This window comes from Anopheles stephensi, chromosome 2 (assembly GCF_013141755.1).
Source record: "Anopheles stephensi strain Indian chromosome 2, UCI_ANSTEP_V1.0, whole genome shotgun sequence".
Classification (NCBI taxonomy): domain Eukaryota; kingdom Metazoa; phylum Arthropoda; class Insecta; order Diptera; family Culicidae; genus Anopheles; species Anopheles stephensi.
This window is the reverse complement of record NC_050202.1, coordinates 75,391,398-75,418,186: the sequence shown is the minus strand read 5'-3', so window position 1 is coordinate 75,418,186 and position 26,789 is coordinate 75,391,398. Positions and strand designations below refer to the sequence as shown.

The 26,789-nt window shown below is 45.9% G+C and overlaps 2 protein-coding genes across 6 annotated transcripts in view; both read right to left on the bottom strand.

Annotated features, from left to right (window-relative positions):
- The window catches only part of LOC118507654 (protein tweety-2-like), a 42,774-nt gene extending 22,915 nt beyond the window's left edge, over window positions 1–19,859 (bottom strand). The window contains exons 1-2 of one of the 5 annotated variants that reach the window (XM_036046430.1): window positions 19,696–19,859; window positions 17,479–18,356 (exon numbers count right to left, since the gene is read on the bottom strand). In XM_036046430.1, coding sequence (XP_035902323.1) covers window positions 17,479–17,622 — 144 coding nt within the window. In that variant the 5' untranslated portion in view covers window positions 17,623–18,356; window positions 19,696–19,859. Of the gene's footprint in view, window positions 1–17,478; window positions 18,357–18,483; window positions 18,601–19,496; window positions 19,519–19,695 lie in introns of those variants that run through there. The other 4 variants (XM_036046425.1, XM_036046427.1, XM_036046429.1 and 1 more) reach the window with 4 other exon arrangements.
- A 299-nt stretch (window positions 19,860–20,158) lies between these two features.
- Window positions 20,159–23,924, bottom strand: LOC118507653 (poly(U)-specific endoribonuclease homolog). The gene is made up of 5 exons (XM_036046422.1): window positions 23,403–23,924; window positions 23,216–23,311; window positions 21,143–22,040; window positions 20,643–21,075; window positions 20,159–20,562 (listed from the first exon to the last, which is right to left on the bottom strand). Exons 2-5 carry the CDS (start codon window positions 23,268–23,270, stop codon window positions 20,329–20,331), a joined length of 1,620 nt encoding a protein of 539 aa, XP_035902315.1. The 5' UTR covers window positions 23,271–23,311; window positions 23,403–23,924; the 3' UTR covers window positions 20,159–20,328.
- Between the last annotated feature and the right edge of the window lie 2,865 nt (window positions 23,925–26,789).

Sequence of the window (26,789 nt, the reverse complement as noted above, 5' to 3'; positions counted from 1 at the left end):
TAGTTGTAACTTCAAAAAGGGGCCAATCTTAGCGTGAGTATTTCTGAGAAGTAATAGCTGAGATGGCTTTCGGAGAGTTCAATGCTTTTTGGATGTACTATTATGAAATTACGCTCCCTTCCATTGCCTTGCCGAGGCTATACTTAGGAAGTTGTGATTCAATTCAAACGATTTCCTTATGAGGAAGTACTACTTCCTGTCAATTATATTGACAGGGTTGCTTCCATTTTGATCGTGTTTTTATGTCAATATATGATATTCTGTGTGGAAAATTATTAATGCAGAGTCACTACAGACACCCTGAAGACACTGGATAGAGAAATTGAATCTAATTGGGAAGTTATAGCTCTTGCAAATGTTTATTCAAGTTCTAAGAAATCTAGCACACACATCTTGGAACGTTTCCTTGGCTGAAACAATAGCGGCTGGAACCAATATACGCCTATAAATATGGACCACACCACAAACTTATCAATTTACCGATCTGCGCTGCTACGAGAGGAATTCATAAACCGAAGAACCACTCGCCTGCTCTTATCCCTACCTACCAATCATCTGCCGGAGGGCCTGGTAGTAGGAACCATTACGGGTCTCACGTCTATTGAATATCAATTGCAGAAAGACCGCATCGGTCACAACAGGAAACGGAACAACTACGGAGCACAGGAAGCGTGTTAAGCAAACGGGTTCCACAGCAACGCTACCGAAACGATGGACTTAATTCCACACTTAGCGTTAAATGATCCTTCCCAACGTCAACTCCTCAATTTGGCAACGCAATTTGACCACGCGCCGGGACGATGGACGAATTTTTGCCGTCCCATGAACAAGCAGACGTGAGGGATCGTCTACCCCCATCACGCTGTGACTGCCACTGACTTGAAACAACGGAGAGACGCACTTTGCTACATCGATATCATTACATTCCTTCATCCACGTCTTGGTGGGTGAACCCATAAAAAGGAGGTTGAAAAAGCGAAAAACGACACGGCAATGCCACACGATACAAACACAAAATGAAGTTGACAAACTTGCTTCAAGGTCAAACAACTCGAACCAGAAGTACAACAGCAACAAACGAAAAAAAAATGCAAGGAGTAACCAGCGGCCCTTTTGCTTTGCTGCAGCAGTGCTTCTCGGTACGTCGAGAAAGCGTGCTTGATTTACTTGTTGATGGCGTTAGCAAATGGCGATGGTGATGACGATGATGACAACCGTCGATATCGCGAAATGGTATCGTTTCGAGTATGATCGATAAAAACTGCTTCGGCACAGACTGTCCGGAGCGAACAAAAAGACATTAACAGCGTGAAGGACGTTGCGAGTTCGCATGGAAGGTCGGTTAACAGCTTACGACACTTTGATAATCGTCTTCTGCGGAGACGGGTGCGGCGGCGGCAGCGGCGGTGGCTTTATGTTGGCAGGAAACGGTTGTTGGCCATTCCGGCGGAAACTTGTTTCCAATCAGTTGTTGCTCAGTTGCAGGTGATTCGCAGTGATTTTTTGTACAGTGTTTTCTTCGACTTGCTAATGTCCCTTTCACAAATTTGTTTCGCTATTCAAAGGTAAAGCGGTAGATAAAGACTCTTCCATGTTCTTAAACTTCGAATCAAATAAATTTTGGAAGCAATGCTAGGTAAACGGTAGACCTTTATCAATTTTTCCATCTGCTTACAACGAGTGCGTCATCATGCCATCTGCACCATCTGCATTAGGCAAGAGACCACACCGGTTCTGTCTGTGCACAACAAACATAGACCCCGTTCGTTTGATGTGTGAATCTTATCATTGAGCAAACTTGCATACATGCCGTATTTAAGTAACGTTCGTAGAATCCACCTCGGTGGAAGCCCTTCTTTTGCTTATCTTTTTTATCCATCAATATTTTCTTTTCTTAGTTCGCTTGATGGCAAGTCTATCGAAAAGATTACTATATCTTATTGATTTCTTCTAATATCCAGAGTAACTTTGTAAGACAGAGTATCGCATCTGGAAATCCAAAGTGGCATGTGGAACTAGTTAAAGCTTCCAAATAAATGGACAATATGAAGGTCCATCTGTTTTGACCAGTGTTAGCTCAAAAAATGCGGAATTTCATAAACCATAAATCATGTTGTTATTGTGGCTGTTAAGCAAACCTATTGTACGCATAGTGTTACGCTGTAAGGATTGTAAATCTGTACTTCTCACACTGTTGGTGTTCTATGCAAATGGAGAATTGGGCATCAATTGCTCAATCGTGCGTCCGACGAATCGTGTAGCTTACCTGAAGAGAGAAAGCAAACAAGAAGACAAAAAAATGTGGTTTCCAAATTTCTTTTGGTAGTCATAATTTAGCTCGTGCACGTGACAAATTTCATATCTACAAATGGAATGAATCGAAGGCAAAGGTAAAGTACGACAGAGAAACACTTCCACCTCTCGCCAACTTTTTACAGCTCAATACTGTTCCTAAGTCAACCTACGACCTACGACTGCAATTATGTTGTCTAAGAGTTATGGCCCTTGGGTCCCTTTCGTTTTCCATCACGTCCTGATCATCGATCATTCCCACAATCACACCCAGCGACACACATACACAGATGCAGGGAGCAATAAAATTTAGCACCCACTAAGCAAAGGTGAGCAGCATCGGGTAGGTTGTAAAGATCAATGTGCTCGTGCTGTAAAATATGGGACCACACCGTAGGTGCGTTGTGGGACGCTTTGTAGGGGCTTTTCTTTTTGTGTAAAAATGTTTCCTTTTCCTATTGTATCGTGTGTCAGTTAGTAAGGGTTTGTGTTTGATATCTTACATCAAAGACTAACGATAAAATTTTAAATTTTTTATACTTGAAAAACATATTTTTCACTTGGTGAAGAATTGCGTTATTTTTATTCTGACCAAACTCAAACTTTTATCGCACCGGAAGTCCAGACCTGGACAAACATTGACAAATTGAACATGGCCGAAAATCTTCTGTACATAACGAGACACATGCTTGCTTGGCAAACAAACCTGCACCAGCGCGTTCTCTTCAACGATGGAGGTCTTGGGCTGTTGGGCATGAATGTGTACAGATGGGGAAGACAACCATAACGACGAACCACCACTACAGAAGGCGACGATTAGAGATAGATGTAACTTTAAGTGAAAAAAAAAAATCGGCAGAGTTGTTTTACTTTTCACTCCCAAGCAGTCTTTGCGTTGGCATTGCCTCTCACACAAGTTTTCACTCTTACTTTCCTACCACCACCGGGCCAGAACCGATCGGCGTGGTCGATTTGACAATTTTGTTCACCCCCAGCAAACCTACCACCACCACCGAATGCTTTACAATCACACCACCCTCCCTGCTCTCCAGGCTAGTCTGGTAGGGGCTAGTCCCCCGGGCTGCGCTTTACCGGCAGAACACATACATTATTGAGAGAGGAAATGGAATTTATGAATATTTATGCTGCCGGGTTTTTATGCTGCTCGCTCGACGCAACCGGTTCGCGGGCCGTTCTCGCAGCATACGTCGCGTTCTCTCTTTCGGGTCCCTTTTTGACGCACACACTCACACATGTATCGGCATATGACACTGCACGCATTCAGCGTCATTTCTGGCTTCGAAAAGTCAATGTTTTGCTTTACTGAGCTGAGATTTACTGTTCGCTCTTTCCATCCTGTGCCCACAGTTGCGCGCACAAGCCCTTTCCTACGCATCGATATCCATCTCACCACCGGGCTGAGGGAGGGGTAAAGAGAAGGGGAGTCTCCATGCTGCATGGGTGGGACGCGGATGGTTTAATGCTTAGTTGCACACCACCAGACGGCAACAGCGCCAACACGACGACACTCGGACGGAACACCAAAGCGGCACACACTTCCCCCGATCGGGACTCTGTGGCCCTGGCCGTGGCAATGTTGGGTATGTAGATCGGGATTAACGACGAGGAAGGAAACACTCGGGGACAAAAAGAGAATCTAGATTTTGTACATGTTAGCTGTTCTGTTCGTTCCTTCACGACCACGATGATGTATGGTTTCCGGTGGTGCAATAAAAAAAAAAAATTTGTACTTTGAAGGGACCACAACGGGCAGATCCCTCGAGTGAGAAGAAATAACATTGAATTAGGGATGTAAATTATTTTCAAAATATGTTTCCATCATAATCAGCTACATGCAGAAACTTTAAAACGATATTTTGCATCAGCCATTTATGCTCATTCGAGTTCCCAGATGAGTCCTTCAATTCTTCGATCCAAAATAATATGTGTGTGTGACTAACATCATAATTTAAGGGCTTACGGATAGCACCCTTCGTGACCACCAAACCCATTGCTGGAAAAGGGTTAGCGCGCGGATTTATGAAGAGTGACATTTCTTTATTTAACCGAGGCGTAAATAAATCATACCAAACCAAACAACTTACATATTGCAGCTTTCCGTCGAACCCGGAACACCACACACCATAAGCGGGTTCGTGACCGTAGCGAGAAAACAAATAAAATAGCGCTTTATCGTTCCACGCGGTCTGCAGCGCTCTGCGGAGATAATCTCGGGTGTGGTGCTCGCTCACACCATTCTACATTGCACACGTTTAACTTCTTCAGCGTGCTGGGGGGACGTGCTCCCACTGTCCCGAAAGCTTCCCCGCCTCCCGGTTGGTGTACCGGTCTTTCCTGATGTGCTATCCTACGCTACGACACTTCGTTTCCCGACTAAAATGCTCCCCAGTTTTGCTGCCCTAATGCTGGCGAGCACTAGTGAATTGGATCTTCCAGCAAATCGAATGAAATCATAAATTTCGCTTAATGCTGGACAAGCCGACAACCCTGGGACATGGGTTTGAGTGGGCGACATCATGCTCGTTGAAGAGCAGACACACACACACGCACACATTTTACGTAAGGAATAGCTGGACTGCAGCATCGGGCGAACGGTTGGACATGTTGACGACTGAACGCACTAACTCAATTTCTTCTAATTTATGTGCAATCACGCTTTGTTTGGAGCCGATTCCTCATGCAATCATTCCTACATGGTTGCAAGGGAAAAAGCGAAAGGGAGAGCGAGAGAGAGAGACATCAGGGTTAGGCTGCGAGATGCTACTGACAACTGCACTTCATCGCGAACGGACGAGAGCTCGGGGAGGAATGCAAAAGCGCTGCAATTGTGACAGAACTGTGGTTGAACCCATTTATAACTGTACGAATTTCCCCCAGCACGAGCGAACGCCGAGTCGGGGGACGACGTTCGATTCTACCCTATTTTCATCGACCGTTGACGTCATCAGCGCCAGGTAGTGACGTAAACTAGGATTCCCAAACTAACACACCCTAGCGTGCTGGGAACGCTGGAAACTAGGTTAAACGTTACCATGGCAAACCGAACTCGGGAGACTTGGGTCGGGAAAGTACGAAAAAATACGAAATACACACCCATCGCAGCATTCGCCAGAAGTCAACAGCAACAGCAGCATAAAGTCAAGCAGTAAAATTGAGGAATGACGTAGGAAATGACCTGCATTGGGATGCAATGTGCAAAATTCGACGCTATGGGTGTAACGTTGTGCATTCGAGGGAGAAAAGAAAGACAGCGTGTCACAGCCCGGGAACGCTCTCGGTAAATCGGCAGGAGGTCATAACCTATGCTCAAGGCCTTCTTGAACAAAACAATGCAGCGAGGTAACGTTTGCTGAGTGTATTACAGTCTTTCGGAGACTTTGCGGGAGGTAAGGCGTACGAATGCCGTTGCAGTGCTCAACTTCGATGGGTGCATTGGGACCAGAGAGCCCAAACTATTATCGAAGGATCGCAGCGGGAGGGCTCGGCATGAAAACTCTTATCTTTGCGTGCTTTGCCAGAGATGTTGGGTAAAACGAATTTTAGCCTGCCTCTACAGCGGAATGGCCTCGAGTAGAAAATTAAGCGTGATAAATACAACTTCATCAGCAAAAAGAAGGTATCTGGGCATGAACTCGGAATAGAACACATTTCAGAATATTTAACCCAACACAATCTACTTCCTCGTATCACCTAACAAACTAAAATTTGTTTGCATCTATTAAAAGCAATTGTTTAAAGCAATCCACTTCCACTTCTGAATATACACATCAGCTTCAAATTCCTCTTGACATCAGACGGCGGACCCTTCATCAATCAGCAGCACCACCAAGAAACCAATACGAAAACTCCTTCAAAAATATTATCAACCAGATCCCCCCCCTGGAACCCTTTTCTCCCACGATCCCCACGGAGAGACTGTTGATCTCGGTTCGATGTCAGTATTCGCGGTTCAATAAACTTTCTCCTCACCAACAACAACAACTACACCAACCCACAGCAGTTGCACGCCCACGGACCAGATTCGAACGAAATGCACTCAACGGTCCCTTGGCCCTCACCACGTTGCACCGCTTTTAAAGGGTGGTGCAGCGGCTTGCGATGTGTGCTGGCAACCACAGAAAACAACCGGTATTCTGGCAATCCGGCCATTCGACCGTCCAGAACGGTGAAGGCTTGTGTTTATTGAAACATCCAAGACCGAGAACCGTCCTAACCTGTCGGAGTACTCGAACGGATGCACTGGAATAGCCAGACGGCCGAGCGAATTGAACTCGTCCGTACGAATCGTACGATGACGGCTTTTTCCGTCCGATGGTCTGTAAAGTTTGAACCAGATGATACCCGATTGTCGATTGAGTGTGCACTTGAGTCCACATCCCGAAAGAGTCGTTTGCATAGGAGTGTGTGGCTAGACAATGTCTATGTTTAGAAGTTTCCAGCACCAATTATTGCCACTAAAGATGCTTAGCTATTGGAAACCAATTTAAGGTAAACTTTGATAGGAACTTGATGAGTAGTTGTTGTAAACTTTTGTAAGGTTCCTAACGTTCGAGGAAAAAAGTTAAAGGCAAGATGTCGACAGAAACCTAACATCAAATGAGTCGTCGATAGGAACAATTCCCGAGGATTCATTTGTGATTAATTATATAAACAGTAAGAGTTTGACTGATTGATTGTTAATTGTTGTATAGCTGAACGTTATAAATACACTACATTCCCCACATTAATTAGGTTTCTACTCCAAATGAGCGAACTTAGCACCTTTTCTTTGCGACAATTAACGGCTTGGTGAGAAGTATTCGTAGCACCTAGCAGCGAAGGGAAAGAAGTGAATGCAAATTAATATCCAATATGCCAGCTCCGTGGTCTTAGACCGAACACTGAAAACTTCAAACGAGCAAACCGAATGCTGAAAAGTAAACCAATCCTTAGAAAGCCCTCCATGGCCACTCTATATTAATGTTACTACAGTCTCAGGCCAAGGTAAATGTAATCTGATAAAATTGGTTGTTTAGTCTTACACCCAATTGCAGTCCAATCATCCACTTGGCTTAACAATCAAAATGATGCCTTTCGGACGCTGTAACCCTGACGAGCCAGGTGCCTGGAGTGCCCCGGAGCTCCAGACCCCATAGACGATATGCAAAATATATGAGAAATTTTACAAATTCAGTATGATTGGCTTGAAAGCCGGAATGACTTCAAATTGAATTCTTTCCATTTGCACGTCACGAGTCTGCGAGACCGAGGAAATTTACCACCGCTGACCTCGGATTAAAGAGAGAAGGCCTCGGTATCGACTTACGCGGTCGGATCATCTTGTACTTTGAGCTTAGCTAGGGTAGGTGATGGAGGAATGGTCCACCGTCCCCCCCTCAAAAGAAGCAGAACGAGTCGGAGAGTAGAAGTAGACAAGAGTGAAAACAAAAACCCTGCGATCGCTCTCACTCGCGCCAACTTCATTGTGCGAAGGGCGGCAGCAAAAACGAGTTTTCCTCGATCTAGGTTAGGTTCAACACTCGGTGTCTCTATACACCGCAGCTAGAGTGTGCGTGTAAGCACACGTCCGTCTAGTCAATTAATATTTCCTTTAGACTTTCTTGACGGTGAACCCTGAACCGAGCAGTACCCGGGAGTGTCTCCTGTGCCACCGATGCTTTACTACTGCCGTCTATTGAGAAATTTCCGAGTTGTAGCATTTTTGATTCCACCACAGCGGCACCGGGATCAGCGGGAGAAGCAACACAGCGGCAATAAACAAACACAGTGGAGTGCAAAATGTACATAAATATTTGATATACTGTTTAGCCGCAAGCTACGTCGGGCAACGGCGACAGTGCCGATGCCTCTGCATCGTCGTCCAGGGTCGCGTCCAGATGCTTGCGAGACGAGATATTCTATAGCGGCGCATGCTGGCTACATGAATGGTCGGTAAACATTGGAAATAAAACGAAGCGCAAGTTGCAGTGATATTGTAGCTCAATTACAAGAGAGTTTCTCGTTCTCGTGCAGGAACCTGCATTTCCGCTCGATGCAACGGTTAGAGACAAACAGGGAGCTCTAAAAATAACCTAACTTTGGACGTCACACCAGGCTAAACTCTGGAGACTCCAAATAGGTGGTGGAGCATACTTTGCTGCAAGAAGTTTTCCCCCCAGACGAACCTTAATGCTTTTTATACTTCCCCCTTCCCAAAAGAGCTACTCTGTTTGAAACTTGCTCTCCATTCCTGCATGACTGGGCATTACTTTATCCTTCTTTCTAACCTAACATTCTTCAATTTTCTTTCTCTCTTGCTCTCCTTCGATTTTCCATCTCCGTACTGTGTAGGCATCTTCAGATGCAGCATTAACATTTTCTGATTAATTACCGTTAGCCGAGGGGATGATACAGGTTCGCGCCCACATACACCTCACCACCGTGCTCGTTCGAGCGCTCCAGTTCAAACGAGAATCAACGAACCCGAAACACGACAAACTTCCCGTCTTTCGTTACGCATCTTCCCAACCCCGCCATTTCGGACCATTGAGTGTGTGGCGTCCATTGCGCTGAACGACCAACTTCCGGTGTGCGAGTGAACGAACTGCCACGACATCGCGGCCCCAAACCATCATTAACCCTACACACACACACCTTCGGAGCCGTTGGACTTTCTGCCGCTTTTTTTAACCCTCACGACCTTCCGCGATGTCGTCGTTTTCGGACCGATTTCATCGAGGTGTCCAAAATTGACCGCTCCATTGGCAATACACCATCAGCCGGGGGCTGTGTTAGTAACTGGTTTGCGGAAATTAATATTTATAAGAACGAAATTATTTTCACCTTGGTTCTTTTTTATGCTTTTGCCACTGCGAACCTCCGATCCGGCTTCCTGCACTTCCTCTGCACGTCCAAAATCTGGCTCGCTTCTTCCTGTTGCGTCGCGAATGCGTAAACGAGGCCGAATGGAAAACCGGTGAGAAAAGCCCGCTTTATCCGCTCGTTACGCTCCAGTAAGGGACCCACATTTCCCCGGAGAACCCGTTACCCAATCGTGCGTTTATTAAACCGGCGGAAAATCCCGCGCGTGGAGTGGAAATTTGGGTAGGGTCGGGAAAATTTTGCGTCGAAAGAGGAAACAAAACCAACCAAAAAAAAATCTAACGCAAAACAGATACTTTTACTCCCGTCCATATTTCACATGCGGTAAATAGAGACAACGGTGCTAATACGACAATACGACGGTTGAGGTACATGAGTGTGCCCGGATTGGTGCGGAAGAACACTTTACCCTTTTTTTTTGGGCCGTCGTCGTTTGCTTAATCCGCACCGAATTGAGATGAATGTTCTATTTGAGCCCCGAAAGGGTTCCCCAATATTTCCAACGGATCGGTGTGTCAATTTCTGAAAATGAGCACAACGTACGAGATGCGATTGACCGGGATTTGGGAATGGAATTTTATGTAGGGAAGGCTTTTTTCGAAAACCAAGTATCGATGCCGTAAGTATAAGGAATTGTTTTGGGAATTGCTGGCTCCAAAAGCTTCTGAAAATCATAGGAGATACTTGAGAGGCATCGTTGGAGTCTACTTTTGAAAATAGTTACCATTAAACACTTATCAACCTGACTAAATTTTCCTCAACTCCCAACACCAGTATTTCTCAGCCATAGAACTTAACCTTTTCATATCAATATTGTGTAGCGAAACAAAACCCCATAAGTGTCTCTACCAACCCAGGTAAATCCACAGCTTTGGGGTAAAAGTGCACCAGCATAGGAGGAAAGTAATTTCTGCTCGAGACAAAGCCCAACCGCACTCATCTCAGCATGTGTCGGACGCAAATGGTCGAATCGAGAGGCTTTTACCTGGCGCCTTAATGGAAGTGAAAGTATTTTAATGCACCATGGGCCAAACCATGGCCCTGGCCCCCGGTAGAAAGGAGGCGAAAAACCAATCACACTGTTGAATGCAAAGGGCGCCACAATAAAGGTTGGCTCCTCCCCGGTGTTTTACTGGACAGAGGACAAAACTGATTATAAAATGGATGGGGTGTTACGAAACAAAAGCTCACGAAAGGAGAAAACTGTTAGATTGATGAAGTTGGAAAAATGGATTTGGATCGTAGCAAAAGATATTCAGGACAGATGGTCTGGGTAAAGTAAACAGACTCGTGATACTTAGTATACTGAAACCACATTTCAAAAATAGTTTAGACTAATCGCCAAATACAACAAACATAGCATCTCCACAACCACACAAAAGGGGATAGATTCATCAAGCGATGATTCAAAAAGATGAAAAGCGATCGCGATGTTTTTGTGTTGCATGCACTTATGTAAACACGGTTCTGCCAGCCGAGCCTTTTACGGACGCTTTTCAACGCACGTTGAAAATTTAGAGTAGAAACAGGAAAGGAAGGAACGTCATCGTACATCAACCAAAAGATACGCTCACAGGCACACACAGAAACATGTGTTTCAGTGCAATCAAAATGGCTGGAAGAAGAAACTGGTACCTATGCCTATCCTTCTCGTGTTACCACCCCATAGGTGGACACATGTAAAAGCATTTGTTCGGGGTGAGATTTAAGCTGCAGATGCTGGGCTGAAAAGCATACCGTTAAACAAACAGCAGCAGCACTGGAGCACGTTGTCGCGTAGCAGCGCCTCGAAATAGACTAGCGTATGACGGTGGATTTCGCATTTTTTTTTTGGTCGACTTCCTTCCAACTATTCTACTGTAACCCGCCCCGGAAGTGTCCTACGAGTAAGAACGACGAATCCATGTTTTGCTAGTGATCCGGCACAAAAGTGCTGGCGATGCCCGAAGTAAAACTTTGTCCGCAGTTTCGGGGAGGTGAACGAAAGAAAAAAAACCGGGCAGCTTGAAAGACACTAGAGGCGCGAGTTTCACTTGAATTTTGCCGGATCATCTGCTGATGAATGAAGATAATGAAGAGAAACCGCTGACACACATGTTGGTGAAGATGTTGCTGTGCGCGACTGACTGATCTGAGGGAGATGCCTTTTTTTGGGCAGTATGGAAAACGGTTTACTTTCTTTCTGTCGAATACGAAGGAAACATGACTCATTTGCTTTACATTGTAAGGAATTATGTCATTTTAACTGTTTTATGAAAATAGCACCACGCATAAAGTATGAAAACAAAAGCTAACATTTGTCGGTTCCCTTACTCGACCTTGTGCATTTTCTGACTACTAATGACCCAGGTCTCCGTCACCATCACACTCTTCTCGCCAGATTTACATAAGGGCCCACCAGCCCACCGTCAAACACCGTCAAAAAAGGGTAGAGAAAAAAAACCCTTTCGTGGTTATTCGCTTTCGCTCGCAACAACTGCTTCACCGTGCAGCGAGGTGCACTGTTGCCACTAACCATATGCCAGTAATTATAAGCATTATGTGTGTGTAAAGAAAGGGAGAAACAAGACAGAGAACGCGTTTGAGAAGCAAATCATAAAGCATAATCACAGCTAAGTGCCAGTTTTCGGTACTATCGGAGAATAATAATTCAGCGGACTGAGTGTACTAAACAACTGATAATCGATGTCGTGCAGCTGCGAAAGGTTTGCGGCAGAGACTACTATCAAAGGTCAGGGAAAGGTGATAAGAGTTTTCAAAACCAAAACAACTACGTTTTAATGTGCAAATTCATCCAGTGACGTGTAATCACCATCAGCGGAGATTTTTTGAGGTTAATCTGATGTTGTGTTTCTTCTACCAACACCTGTCGGACGAAGCTGGAACTGTATAAAATCTTTAAAGCCTCACTTTGAGACATAGACTCTGTCCCAAACTAACTGGAAGTACAACGGAGAAGCTCTTCCAACTGTATGCTGATCTTAACATCGTCGAATTAGAATTAGATTGGCCAGATCTGTCTGACCCTGACTTGCCAGATCAGGGTGGTCTGGTCATGTCATGAAAAAAGGCACCGTACAACCGAGCTTGTGAAGTCTCGGCAGGCCACATGGACAAAGGACACGTGGAAGGCCCATAGTGTGATGGAGTAATGGTGTGGATATGTCGCGCCAGATAAGTAAAATTGCGGTTAAGGTGCCAGGTAGATCGTATCCCTAAGAAGATCTTCCATCACAATGTGCAGTAGGACCCTGCCTGTACACATATGCAATGCGCAAATTTTAAATTGCGTACTGCGGGAAGTTGCATTTCCGTTCTTCGTTGCAGCTGATGGCAAATTGTGAAAAGACGCTCCCTAACGATACAGCAGCACAGTTTCGCAACCACACGCAAACAAAGATGCAATATCTAAAACCGGAAATGCGACTGCAAAAGGAAACCAAAACGATACGATACTGCATTTCTGTAACAGAGCAAGCCACAATCTTTACCGACCTTTCGTTGGCAAATGTTAGCTAGCATCCTTCCATCCTTGCCCATATCATCTGGTAACGCAGCATTACCAGCCAAGAACTTGTCCATTGTAGGCTTTTTTATCGCAATCTTGCTAACGCGCGTGCACCCTAGACTTACAGTTGCTTCTGTAACCGTTTCTTTTTTCTTTGCACTGCCGCCAGAACACTATCAGGGTGCACCAGGCAAGAGCCGCGCAGTGCTGCATGCGATGCAAAACGTGACCAACGATGCAACGAGCGTGCCGAGCCGCCGGGTACGCGCTGAAAGATGAGAGAGAACTCACGAACTAGAGCAACTGCGCTTTGTCGAAAGCTTCCGGCAGCTGTACGACAGAGTTTGACCGAGATAGCACGTCCGTACCATCACCGAGAGGCTCCACGCTGTTCACGTATCGATTCGCATCCCAAAAATCGATCTTCAACAACGCGCGGCACGCATCAACACCGATCCAAAAAAAAAAAAAAACAGCAGCGGTTCCGCGTAAATTAATAGAAAATTTTACCCGCCTTTAGTCCCCACACGCTTTCCACAAATAGTGGTGCCCACGGGTTTGTTTTTAGATCGCCAAACACAAACACATTCCTTCGAACGACGATATTGGGGAGTGAAGGGCTGGCCGGATCGGTTTGTCCGATTGGTGGCCGCAGTACGAGCGCGCGTTCGGGAGTAATCAGAAACCGCGGGCGATTTCAGGCGAGACCACAAGCGGTCCCGCAACGAAATTGGAGCACAATACTGGGGAGGAACGCCAACACAGGAAGAATGTTACGAAATGAGGCTTTGGAAGCATTTTATGCTGCTCACGCTCAGATTCGGCATCGGACGTTTCGCAGAGCCAGCGGGTTCTCGTAGCTCGTTTTTTTTTTGTTTGCAACACATTGGTGCGCTTAATTCCAACGGTGCTCGGGGAAGGTTTGTTTCTGTTATTAATTGTATAGTGCTGTGTGATTTTTGTTTATGGGTTTTTTATAGCAAAAAAATGCGAATTTTGCATTATTTGATAAAAGTGCAAATAAAAGGCTGGCTTAGCAGGCGAGGGAAACCAAACAAACAGCAAGAAATCAAACGGTAAAAGGTAGATATTGAATCTCCCAATGCTTTAGGGAGAATTTAAAGTATGATAACCTAAAAATAGTACACGGCTTATGTGAACGTGATTCAGAAAGAAATCCGTCTCGATCCATCAACGTCAATCTGTCTCGAGCGAACGTCGTTAATCGACGAGCCTTAGCCTGGTTTGTCTGCCAGTCCCACTATTACCCATTCACCAGAATAAAATTTTAAATCTCTACAAAGTGACGTTAATGCGATGGTCTTTAAAAAGGACTAGGGACACAACAGTGAGAGCGGGGAATCGATAGCGCCCCAATCTCGAAGGGCCTTTCTAGCGCAGTGATCATAAACTCACTCTGGTGTGATACTTTCGGTAGAAGAATTTTCATTCGCAACACATTGGACGCTGGTGGAGATTACATAGAGCGAGAGAATTTTCTATTTTTCATTCTACGATATGCGATCGGCGTGATGTGGGTAGAACACTGATTTTGAGACCATACTTCCTGGCGAGACAATTATAGATCTGTTTGCCGTTTCACCAACTATTTTTGGTTTGGCATGTTGTGGGTTGCAGGCACATGCAAAAGGCAAGAAATAAAGTGAGCGAAAACAATACTGCAAAGGTGACGTATTTTGATATAAACTTTAAGCTAATCAAAAACATGCTTTAGCAACGGGGTTTTAATTTGAGATTTAAAGATTCTAATATCTAGAGTGATTTGCGTTGGTGATTTATTCCCATAACACGCACCATTGCGTTAATACAAGCAAAGACTGAAAGTCATTTGCTGAGATCGTCAAACTGATCCGTTTCACAGAAAAATTGTCTTAAATATCCGAAGAGTTGCAAACCTTGGATAATGTAGATACGATAAGCAACTGTGAGGTCATTCCGTCCGTGTGAAAAGCCGGCACTTCAACCAACAACGAATCCCAACGGACCAAGTCCAAGTCTAAAAATGCATACCTTGCACATGAATCAACAGCACAATGTTTTCGCAATTACAGTTCAACGAAGAAGGTGACACAATCGAGCTACAGCACCAGATAAGATAAGAAGACCGGTACGAATTAATTTAACGTAGTTTACTGTCACTTGCTCGTATCGGTCATGAATAGCAAAAATAATCGACCCGATAAGCGTTACCACATGCTGATAGCGACACCCATGAATGGGAGGGTGTATTTTGATGTGTTTAATATCGTTTACTGGTTTGACTAGTTCGTGGTCAGAAGGAAGCACTTATTCAGCAGATGTAGGTAACACACCATACCACACTGCGTGATGATAATGCAGGTCCGACCCTCTCGATAACAAACGCATGAAACGTACGCACGGACTTATCAGACATTAGCACACTACGGGGCGATAGGCCAGGGAATCTAAGGGGAGTTGGGCGAAACCGGCCCGGTCTGGCGAAATCGATTCAATCAACTAATTACAATCACGCGAAAATAAATTCAATCAAGCCGCCGGGTACCGCCACTTGCATTTTGCAAGGCCTGTTCTCTTAACGCCATCATCATCATCAATCGATCGGTTTTTCGTAGGGCGAAGCGTCAAAATCAAAAACCTGCTACCTACAGGTACTACCCTCAGACAACGCCTATTCTTCCTCCGAGTGTCCCTATGGCGGGCGGGTTGCATCGTCTCGGGGAGACATTGAGCGTAAAGTGCTCAGCAAAATTGGAATCGAAATAGAAGGTCCTTGAAGTAGGCGGCAGGAAGTGAGACGGTGTGATGTCCCTCGGGGAGGTATGCACCTGGGCAAACAACGAAACCCATCCATTCGGAAGCAACTAAACTTACGTCACACGCGTTCGTTTAGACCCATCCAACCCGACCAAGAGCTCTGCCAATTGCTGCCAACCCTCAAAGCGGGGAACACGTCCGTCATCATTACTGGAATGTATCATTATTTTAATGTAGTCTATTTCTGAACCGTGAAGATGTGTCCTAAAAATAGGTTTCGCAAGGTAGATCCAAATACTCTCCCAAAAAGGATACTGAAAAACGGGTCGCTAAACAAATTTGATCATGTTGTTGCTCTTGTTTTTTGCTCCTGCATCGTCAATAACTCCCAGAACGGGAACGGATTAACAGGAAGCGAACAAAAAATCTTCCAGGGGACGCCATCCTTTATGGCGTCATCGGCCCCTACTACCACCAGGACCTGACGACATCGTGCACGAGGATGACTTCCTTCAGCAGTTAAATGACCGTACGCGTTTCCGGTGTGTTTGGTACGTATGCTCACGCACACCAACAGATACATTTATGAGAAAGGGCGCTGGGGGATATTGAACCATTTTACGACCTTCACCCACACACATACACACAAGCGTGCAAACAGCGCGGTGTATAGAGTGCGATACACTTCTACCGATGCACAACAAACCAACAACAGGACGATTTGGGTTTGGGTGAAACAGTTTACGCGCTGTCGTTTCCCATAGAAACGCATAGGGTGCTCAGCAATTAACAACACTTCGCGTTGATTTTTATGTAAACAAAAAAACAAAATCTACAAGCACAGAAAAGCATCATGATTAGCAGTGTAAGCTTTTTTTGTTGTTGCTAGCTGTCTTTCCGACATCCCGGCAGCAAGAGTGTCAGGATATGGTGATGCGAATTGGACAAGAAAACTGCACGCATACAGCCAGAGAGCGAATTGCGTGAAAGGATACGTCACAGTGTGCGTACCAGCGTACCGTGCGCTGGTGTTAGTGTAGCATATTTTTTGCGTAGAATTATTGAAGAAGGATACGTTTTCTGACACAATCTCTCGCTCTCTCTCTCTCGCTTTGGGATGACCCATCCTCCCACTTCGCACAGCAAGAGCATGGCATCAAGGATTTCCGAAGAATGTGTGTTTGCCGGTGGGAAATAAAAATGGTAAATGGTCATGAAAAACTGCAGGCGCTACTAAACACATTGCCATCCAGGATCATATAATCGTGTGGATGCTCTTCTAGTCCCAGAAGTAAGAAAATAAATTTTATTTTAAGGATGTTTACAGAACTATCCCTTTTTGTAAAGCATAGGCATTGCTTAACACGGTTTTAATGCTTTCCTTATATAAAAATTACAGTTGTTCTTAAAGCCAACGATTTGTTTTTGGAGAATTCTTGAATGTTTTAATACAAATAAAACGAAAAAAAAACAAACATTCACCCCTTAATCCATACACACGATCCAGAATATGAGTATTCGAGTGACGTCAGCAGTTGATTATTTACCAAAGGGGAAAGGTACTCCAATGGGGAGAGTAATCAATCATTAACTTATCATCATCATGTTGCCGCCTTGGAAACGACATCTCACCGTTTTCTTCCACAGTTAGCAGCAGGAGGACTACATAAACTGTGAGCCGTCTGTGTTGTGGTAGTATGGGCCAGAAGGAATCAGGCGTTGCTATCTGACATAATGTTGACATTGCTGTGGTAAGTTTCTCTTCTAGCGCGTATACACGCGAGCCCCAGCCAATTTTCTTCTCCGGAAAGCGCGAGAAAGTGGGAGAGATTGGATGCTGGCCCAATAGAGTTCTTCTCTCCACCAAGATGATGTGAGCTGATGTTTTGCTCTTAAATTCTCCAAATACCAAAACAGCTCACTAGATCGGAGCCTAAAGAGAATGCCCTTAACGACCGGAGGAAATTTGCTGAAAACCCTTTTGGCCGAAAGCGAGCAGTACAACTGCTACAACTTTGATCCAACCGCTCGACACTTACCTCGGTGTAAACGGTGCTGTTCGGATTAAACGTATCGTTGACCCGGTGCAGCGTGATGTTGATGTGCGGTACCGAATGCAGCAGCTGCACCAGAAACGACGGTGCAGGCTGATGATGCTCCATGATCACGTTTCCGTACTGCATTGCGTTGCGACAGGCAGGAAGGTGCGGTCAGAGGGGTATATCTGCTCTCGCTACCTCGTTCCTCCTCCGCTAACCCCTAAGCACAAGGGGACAGGAATTCCGCTGATGCCGCCTGGTGCAGACGCGTGCGTGCGTGCTTAGATGCGTTTGTTGGGCGGGCGTACGGCTGGTTATCTCTCGGACCTAGCTTATCCACACACGACAAAACCGCTGGTATGCTTTTCTTTCTTACTAACGCATTCTCAGACACGGTGTCGATATGAAACGCCAGCCACACACACACACACGCGCGCGACAACCACAACCTCAGCACTATGTGCTCCTCACCCACCACTGTGCACTTGGGGAAGGATTTTCTCGCTTCCACAGCTTCCGCTTATCGCACGCTTCACACTGCCACGTTCGGAATTCGGAAATATACCACATATATTTACGGTAGAACGTGGCTCAGCTTTTCCGTAATGCACACATACGCAGCTGGACCCTCCCAAAACTGCGCGCAGACACACACACACCACCACTGTCGTCGCACACTGTATAACAACTATTTTTGTTGATCCTTTTTTTCCTGGGGTGAATATTGCCGAACTTAGCCGTGCCTTGATACCGTGCACCCGGAACTTGAAGCTCACTCGCACACTAGCATCTTCATCCGCCGCCGCAAATCGCGAAAATATTTCATCGTGATTACACGCGCGCACTCACACTGGTTAAAAGAAGCAATTTCCCGGCAGCTAAACGGAAACGGAATGAGAAAATGGGACCAATGGGACAATCAAAACAAGCACCATAGAATTAAACGAAGGATGCTGCGATTGTTTCAGCACACGCGCGCACACACAAGCACACATTGATACACACGGCACATGTAGTTACTGGGGAACGGAGGTCCTAGCGATACCGTCGTCTTCGGAAGTACAAATTGGGATGCTGGACGTTAAGGACTCGCTTTTCCATTGCTCCTTGACAGCTCGGCGGTTTCGCTGTGGTAGTGCAGGACAATGTGTTCATCCCGTTTCGTTGCGTAGGAAGAAGCCACTGCAGAACGAAACGGGATGTTTCCTCTTGAGAGCAGAACCGGAAAAAATATCCTAGCAATGGTATTTCCTCTTCTTCGTTTGTAGTGAATACTCAGCACACACACACACAGCGACACAAAATCGCAGCAGCATCCCATTTCCCATAGCTCACGCACACATGTATTTGGCACGCCTTGCGTGGTGAGCAGCTACGTAATCAAAGTAATCCTGCCGGAAGGATAATCCGCTACCGTGATTCATCCGCTGTGACGTACGGGACGAACTAGTCTGCTTAACCATCCGACTCTTAACCTAAAAAGCCCGAAAAGGGAACCCCTATGCAGAGTCCCCCAAAAGTGGATTCAATTTACTTCGTCCGTATTCCAATTAAAAGGGAACAGAGTTTGCAGATGTAACACAACATGTAAAAAAAAAGAAGCGAAACACACAAATGCCGTGACTTTTCACACAAACTCAACACCCCCGGGGAGGACCAACAATTGAGGGAAACGTATCTTTTGGGGTGGTGCGTGCATGCGTGAATGAAACAGATGCAGCCTCCCTTTTGGATACGTCGGAAAGGACACTTCACGACCCCTTTTGGAAAACTCTGCTTCTTGATGCTCAAGCCATGAGATTTGCCATTTACTCCTTCTACCGTTCGGCAGGATCGGTGAAAAGCCCTCAAGAAGGTGCGGCTTTTCCAACTGTTTGCGTTGGTGGATTTTGCAAGCGTTTGCGTATGAGGAGCAGCAGCAGCGATCTATGGCGAGCTGCGTGCCCTGCTACCATGCCACATGCTTTCACACATCACCAAAATGATTTTTATTGTTTCAAATGGTTACAAACTGTTACTTTCGGTTCTCTAACGGGTGCGGGTTTCCAAACAACTGGAGAATTTCACTTTTTCTAGGTAGCGCCCGTTTCAACACAGGTTTTCACGTACACGATATGCACACGGATAAAATAAATCCATTATTATATGCACTAAAGCACTCGTTTGCTTTGCCAGTAAGCTGGAGAAACGTTTAGAACGGTTCCAGTTGAAACTCACGCGAAAAAAACTGTAAAATGGCACGAGATGTACCTAAACACGTCCGACACTGCTCACGGCTTGGTATTTTTTATTTTTTTTCGATTATTTGTGCGTGTTGGTTTTGGGAAGTACTGAACCCGACCGCGCTGTAAACGCAAAGCCCGAACGTTTCCGAAGTGTGTCGAACTTTTTCGACGTAGCGAGTGAAGTTCGAAAACGTGTGCGAATCTACGACACACAAGAAAGTACGACGGTGAGTTTGGTTTTCAAGCAAAATTTTAAATTGAAAATTCGGTTGATGCGTGTAGTAAACGCACGTGGAATAATATTCACGTGTATTAATTCAAAGAGACCATTTATTATGTTTTAATAGCTCTTTTATGCTGTCGTGATGTGTGTTTAGATTTCAAATACTTGTAATACCTCTCAGATCACATAATGGCTCTTTCATTTAGTTAAAATAAACAAAAACCAGATTAGGTAAAAAGATATTTATTTTATTTCATTAAAAAATGAGGTAATATGCTTGATTAGTATCGTGCACGATTATAAGTGACGGTATACAGATAGTGATATCCTCAGCCCATTTCACACCCAGTTCGATGTGAGCGAGGAGGAGGAGGTCAGTTGTAGAGCCGATCGGCGAACCGTTTAAATGTTTGGCCATGCGCCACCGATCAAGTTTTTGCCCCGGTACCGGAACGTGAAGGTTTTGATCGTGAACGGTTTACCATTGATCGCCAGCGGGCACTCCTTGTCCGGTCGCAGCTGGAAGCATACGGTGTAGAGAGCAATTTCCAGCTCGGGCGAAGTACCGACAAACAGCGAGTTGGACGGTTTCTGCAGATTGTCGAACGTTAGACGAACCTTTGCAATTTCTCCTTTCTGGCAAGGGTAGATAATATTAAGACCAGGGTTAGCAAAGCGATCACTTCACAAGAGGCAGTACTCTCGGTTGTACTTACCGTGCCCAGTTCCATCTTCTTGTTCCATCCCTTGTAGTCGATACGGCCGGCCTTCTCCATGTCGTACACGTACAGCCAGTTGTGTAGCCCAATCATCGTCCCATTGCTCACTTCGTTCAGGAACACGTGCTCAAACCCGGAACTGCCAATCTTTCCGTTGCCGCGCGAGTACAGCGTGAACCAGATCGTCTTCAGCAGCTCGTGGTGCGTCTTGGGGTCAGCCGTCACGATGCCCTTCTTCTGCAGGAACAGCATTGCCTGTCGCATCACGTTCGTGGCCAGCAGTGCATCGACAAAGTCATTCTCTTCCTTCTTCTCGAGCGGTGTCACGTACTCATTGGTCATCGTATCCAGCTCGTAGTTGTTAAAGAGCGCGTGCATCTTTTCGATCGTCGGAATGGCGTAGATCTTTGGCTCATCCACAGTCAGGAAGCTGGAAGTGAGAGGAAGAAATCACTAGCATCTGCTCTGCCATCTCTGAAACGCGCCAGTAAACTTACGGATTTGGTGCCTCATCGGTGTTAACGAACGAGGACGTCTGCTTCTGATAGTTGATGGTGACGAACTTGCTAGGACTGTTGTTGTCTTTGGTGAACAGCAGCTCAGACAGTGCCATCAGCTCCTCGTCCGTTGCGGGCCCATCTCCAACGGCACTGGCCGAAGCCGCAGTTGTGCTGCTCACCTTTTGAGCAGTTCCCGGAGTTCCGGGTGTTGTTGGCACAAAGCTCACTCCAGGCTTACCGCCCGGCTGTACGGTCGGTGGAGTACGTGTCCATGCGTTGGCAACGGTTGACGTCGGTACGGGTGACGGCGTGGGACTGCCACTGCGCGACGTTGGAAGTGCTGGGAAAGCATCCTTCGATCTGGGCGTCGTCGTGGTGGTTGTCGAGGAAACACCACCAGTCGACAGTGTGGACACCGATTTTGCCGTAGTCGATGTAGCACCGGCAACAGAGGCCGGTGTTTTGGCCGTAGTCACGACGGTAGGAACGGCAGATGTCTTCGTAGTTGTCACAGATCCCGGCTTTACGGTAGTCGCCGATTTGGCCGTCGTCGATGGAGCAACGGTAGTGGTGGATGTTTTGTCCTTCTTGCCACCGAACAGACCACTGAAGAAGCCCTGTTTCTTGGTGGTGGGTGTCGCTACGGTGGTGGTGGTCGTCGTGGTCGTGGTGGTAGTGGTAGTTGTGGTCGACTTTTCCTCCTTCTTCGAACCACTACCAAACAGTTTGCCGAAGAATCCTTTTTTGGTCGTGGTCGACGGAATCGGTGTGGTACTGGTCGGGGTGGCGATCGTCGAGGATGGTGTCACGCTCGGGTCGACTGGTGCGTACGAAAGGAGTGCGACATTGGGATCCTCTTCCTGTTTCTTTTTGCTACTGCCGAACCACTGGGCGTCTGGAAAGGGGGAAAAGGAGAGAAGGAGATTGTGAATGGATGTGGTGTTTCCACTCGGGGAAAAGTATTCGCCAGATACTTTCACCCGGCGTCATGATAATGATCAGTACAAATTCAATCGATTCAACTCGCTACTTTCCCCTTCTTTCAAATGGAACGGTTGCGTGCGACATTTGCGATTAAAGTGGCCAATTTAGGGATATTAAATAAAATGTTATGAGCCTACGGCACGTCACATGCTTCAGGTAAGTAAGTGAAATAGGCTTAACATTCCATACTCTACGAGACATTCCTAGAATTGATTGCTTGCTACCCTTTGGCAATAATTTAATACGTCTCAAGTCTCCTCGATTCTAGAGCAAGCACGTGTCAAGTCGAATGATTGCTAGCCGATAGTGGATGTTGCGCTGGATTACACTCAAAACGAACTTTAGCGATCGTTTGTTTTGGGAAATGGTGCATCAAAACACACAAGCCCCACTTTTTTGATGTGCTGGCAGTGGAAACCACACCGGATCGTCGGAGCGAAGCATCAAGCGACAAGGCGTTAATTGATACGAAAGATGAATCCTCAACGTACGAAATGGACCCTGTGTTGGTCGGTGTCAAGAAGGTCAGGCGATTGCTGTTACACTCCGTCGAGCAGGAATACGCGGAAAGAAACGCAAACGCTTTAGTAAAAGCAATAAATTAAATGTACGGTCGTACATGTATATAAACGATCGAGACTAATTATCAGACTATACACACCGATCACCGCACGAAACTGTGCTGCCCTTACTCACAACACCACGATCGTTGGGCACATTACTTTCCGATCAAGATTTGTCCGTTGTTTCCAAACGACCTTCAACATCAGACATCGGTCGGCCGATTCAAAACAACGATCACCGGTAGTGTTCCGTGCATTCGTCGATGCATCATTTGCAAGTTTAACCGGGTTCAATTGAATCAATCAATTCGGAACGAAACGAACGCATGCGACCTTCAGGGATCGGGTGTCACATTGCTAATTTATATGCCACCGGATGACATCAGACGCCGCCGGGCATGATGGAAGGTGGCCGCGTACACCGTTCGATCATAACAATCTGTGCGAGCCTCATCTGCACTCTGTTGACGTTTGATCGAAAGCTTTAAATAGCCCAAAAGCTATTTGCTCACCAGTATCTTACCTATCGTAAGCGCCAGACATAGCAATACTATACTGGAAATCTGAAGTGTCCTCATGTTGCTGCCGGTAACGTTGGCCAATATATTAAACGCTCAACCTGTAAACAAATTCAACACAAACACATGCACGAGATTAAACGCACAAATCTTGAAGGAGCCACACACACACACACAACCAGGTCTACACACCTCACAATTCCAAGCCAGAAAACCTGAACTGCACGATCCAACGGACACCAGACGAATGGCGTACTGTGGCAACGCACGGTTCCGACGACCGGTCCGAATCTCCCACCAGCGCGATCTCGTGCTCACACACAGCTGATCGTCTAGCTGGTAGGTAGGTAGAGGGATCGGCTCTTCTCGAAAACTCGCGCCTGGCTATGCGATACCTGATCGATCTTCGGAGATCGCCACCTCCGTCTGCTGCGCTGGCTCACACTGCTCCCGTATGGCGCCTTTACTTTCTTCTTTTCTGCTGCTGCGATGATGACCTCTGGAACTTGGATTATCGCACCTTCGGTAGCCTTGAAAGATGCCTACTGCCACTACCCGTTCTGGGTTCTCTTTTGCTCTGTGTGTTCCTTTCTGTTCCAGTGGCTGTGCTGCGAAAGATGCGAAAGAAAAACACTCCGTACGCCCGATCGTGTCAGGGTCAGGCGAGAGTGTGCCCCCGTTCTGTGGAGAGCCATCTCATCCTATTTACCGATTGCTTCGTTTAGCATCACATCAACGTAGCAAACCATGCCAAAACTTTTTCACAAATCAATCTAGATAGCGAGTAAACAGCGTTAGGACGCTCCGGCAGCTTTAGATAAGCATTTAAGCAGCAAAGAAATCACACCGCGTAAGCAAGAACAGTGTCTTAGTGAAGTTTTGAACCTGCACCGAGCGCAAAATAGTGTAAAATATCAACTAACAGCTTCTGTACCTTAGTCCCGACATGATTCTGTTGTAATTCTGTCAAGGTAGCTTAGAAATAGAATTGCGTTTAATTACACCAATTAATTCCATACTAGTCGATTATTGATGATGCTGAATTGAATTAATCAGTAAATTGTATTATAATTGTAAGAGGGAAATTAGTCGCTGTAATTAAAAGGAAAGCCCACAAGAACTATGCGTAACTATAGGAAGGAAGGAATCACAGTCAGTCAGGCATGAATCTAATGCTTGGGAATGAAGACTCTAGTAGCGTTCTCTACTATTTTATTTTCCCTGCAGATAGCAGCTCTCGAAACATCATCCGATTGTTTAGTGTCGTTTGTGGACGATGCGTTCGATCACTCGATTCGGGCACTGTATCTGGTTGGTCTCGAAAGGCAAAACCTAGCCGAATGGTTTCTATCACTACCTTATCCGAAAGCTGTATTTGATGGCCACACAAGCATTGGCCCATTGGATGAATCCTGTCTGGTTGTGCTATTCGTAGATGTCGCGAATTTGGTAAGTGTAGAAACGTTACTATGACACACACAACCGTGTATAATGGTGCAAAGTTTTGCAGAACTCTTCTTACGCTGCCTTTCGGGTAACGTTTCGCAATGTGGGACCGATGCCTTGGACGGCCAAAGTGCTAGTGCTGGTAGAGCATCGATACTTAAAGGACGGAAGCGCAATAGCCGTGCTGCAGAAATGGTTCCGCTATCATGCGATATCGTACTGGGCAGTCACATCGACACGGAAGGCATCGTATGTCCAGTACGGGTTGGACTACGGTCAACAATTCCGTACCGCCCACAGGCGGTTAGCATTCGCAAAACTCTACACCTACCGTCGGCTGCTCGGCAATCATCATCTTCAGCTTCACGCCCAGGCACTAATATCCTTCCCTTACACGTTTGTGACCATACAGCATTCGTTTGGTGGAATTGATTGTGCGCTGTTTTATCATCTCTTTTACTATCTCAAACTAAATGAACACATAATAGAGATCGAAGGAAGCACACCGCTAGCAATGTTGCTTCACGCTTTAGATAAGCTGAAGCAAGGTAAGATCGACCTGATGATCACACGCCGCACTGCCGACGTAACCCACTTGCCTCGGATCGTAATACCCGAGCGGATAAGCTTTTGCCTGGTAGTGCCCAGAAAACCCAAGCGAATATTTTTAAATAATCTTTTCACACCGTTCAATAGTGATCTTTGGATCTTTATCACCTGTCTTGCGTTGTTATTGTACGGTGTGAAATTTTTAGCCAAAAGTAACACAAAACTTAGAAGATTAATCCGTGAACAGAGTATTGAAAATGGGCCTTTAGGCAGCTTTGGGCAGATACTGTTTAGCTTGATCAAGTTTGTGGTGATCGAGAGCTACCTGGCACGCGCGACGTCGCTTCTGTTGGTTCACCGGTTCGAGCAGGATCTGCAAACGCTGGAACAGTTTTTTGCCACCGACATACCGATCCAGATGTTGCACGATCATAAGCAGTTTGTCAGTGGGCTAGCACCAGCCATTTCGGCGGCTATACTTAAGCGAGCCGTGTTGGTATCAACGCTAAACCAAACGTCAGACACATTTGCGTACTTTGAAACCGTCAGTAGGGCTATCTTTACGGTAAGCCAGCAACAGACCGTGGATCCCATCGCTGGCCGTAAGAAGTGGTACATACTGCCGGAAACGTTGGCTACCAGTACGACCGCGTATCTGCTCGCAAGACATGCTGGACCATTGCGCGATTACCTAGCCATACATCTGGACTGGATCAGAGCGTTCGGGTATGTGTCGCTAACGGATCGCCAGTACAAAACGATGCTCGAGAGTGAAGTGCGGTATGCAAAGATGGCGAAGAATGTGGTGCAGGCGGAGCATATGGTTCCGTACCTGATGTTCCTCTTTTTGGTTTGGACCAGTTCGACTGTAGCTTTTGTGGGTGAAATATGTGTGCATGCTGTACTCGGGAAATGGTTTACTTAAGGCAAGAATCAGTCAGTTAATTTGGGTAGGATTTTGTTGCAGGGGAGCTGTGTGACCGTTCTCGTAGATAAGAGAGAGTCTGGACGATTGATTGCTTTAAGTTAGTCTCCTAAGTAGCAATACGGCCAAGCGGTGCTTCATGAATAAAAAAAGCCTCTTAAGCGCCTAAAGGTATGCAATCGTATGACAACGCTCAATAAGATCACCTGCAAGAATTCAAATAAATGTATGATCGTGAGTCTAAGAATAAAACCAGCAGGAGAGAACACTTTTCTACAGTAATTATCCAGTAATTATCCAACTTATTTACCATTATTTGGTTAATTAAATTATGTATAGCATATTATATTCCATTAAGGAAAAGTGCCAGTTACACGATTCCCGATAAAAGATCAGGAAACATGCCCAATACTGGTCGAAACCGACGCGAATTAGTATTCGCCTTATCAGCCTAGTCACCGCGTGCTAACGAGTGTGATTGGTGTTTGATAACACGTTGTTGTGTGGCAATACGGAGGAACGAAACCCTCCAGGGGAAATCATCCCGCCAAGTACCTTATCTAACGCAGCCCGTTCGATTCCGATTCCCTGCTTCCAGTTTGGATAAGATTACACCTTCATCCCTCCAAAGGGGTACCCAAAAAGTGTACCCCTTCATA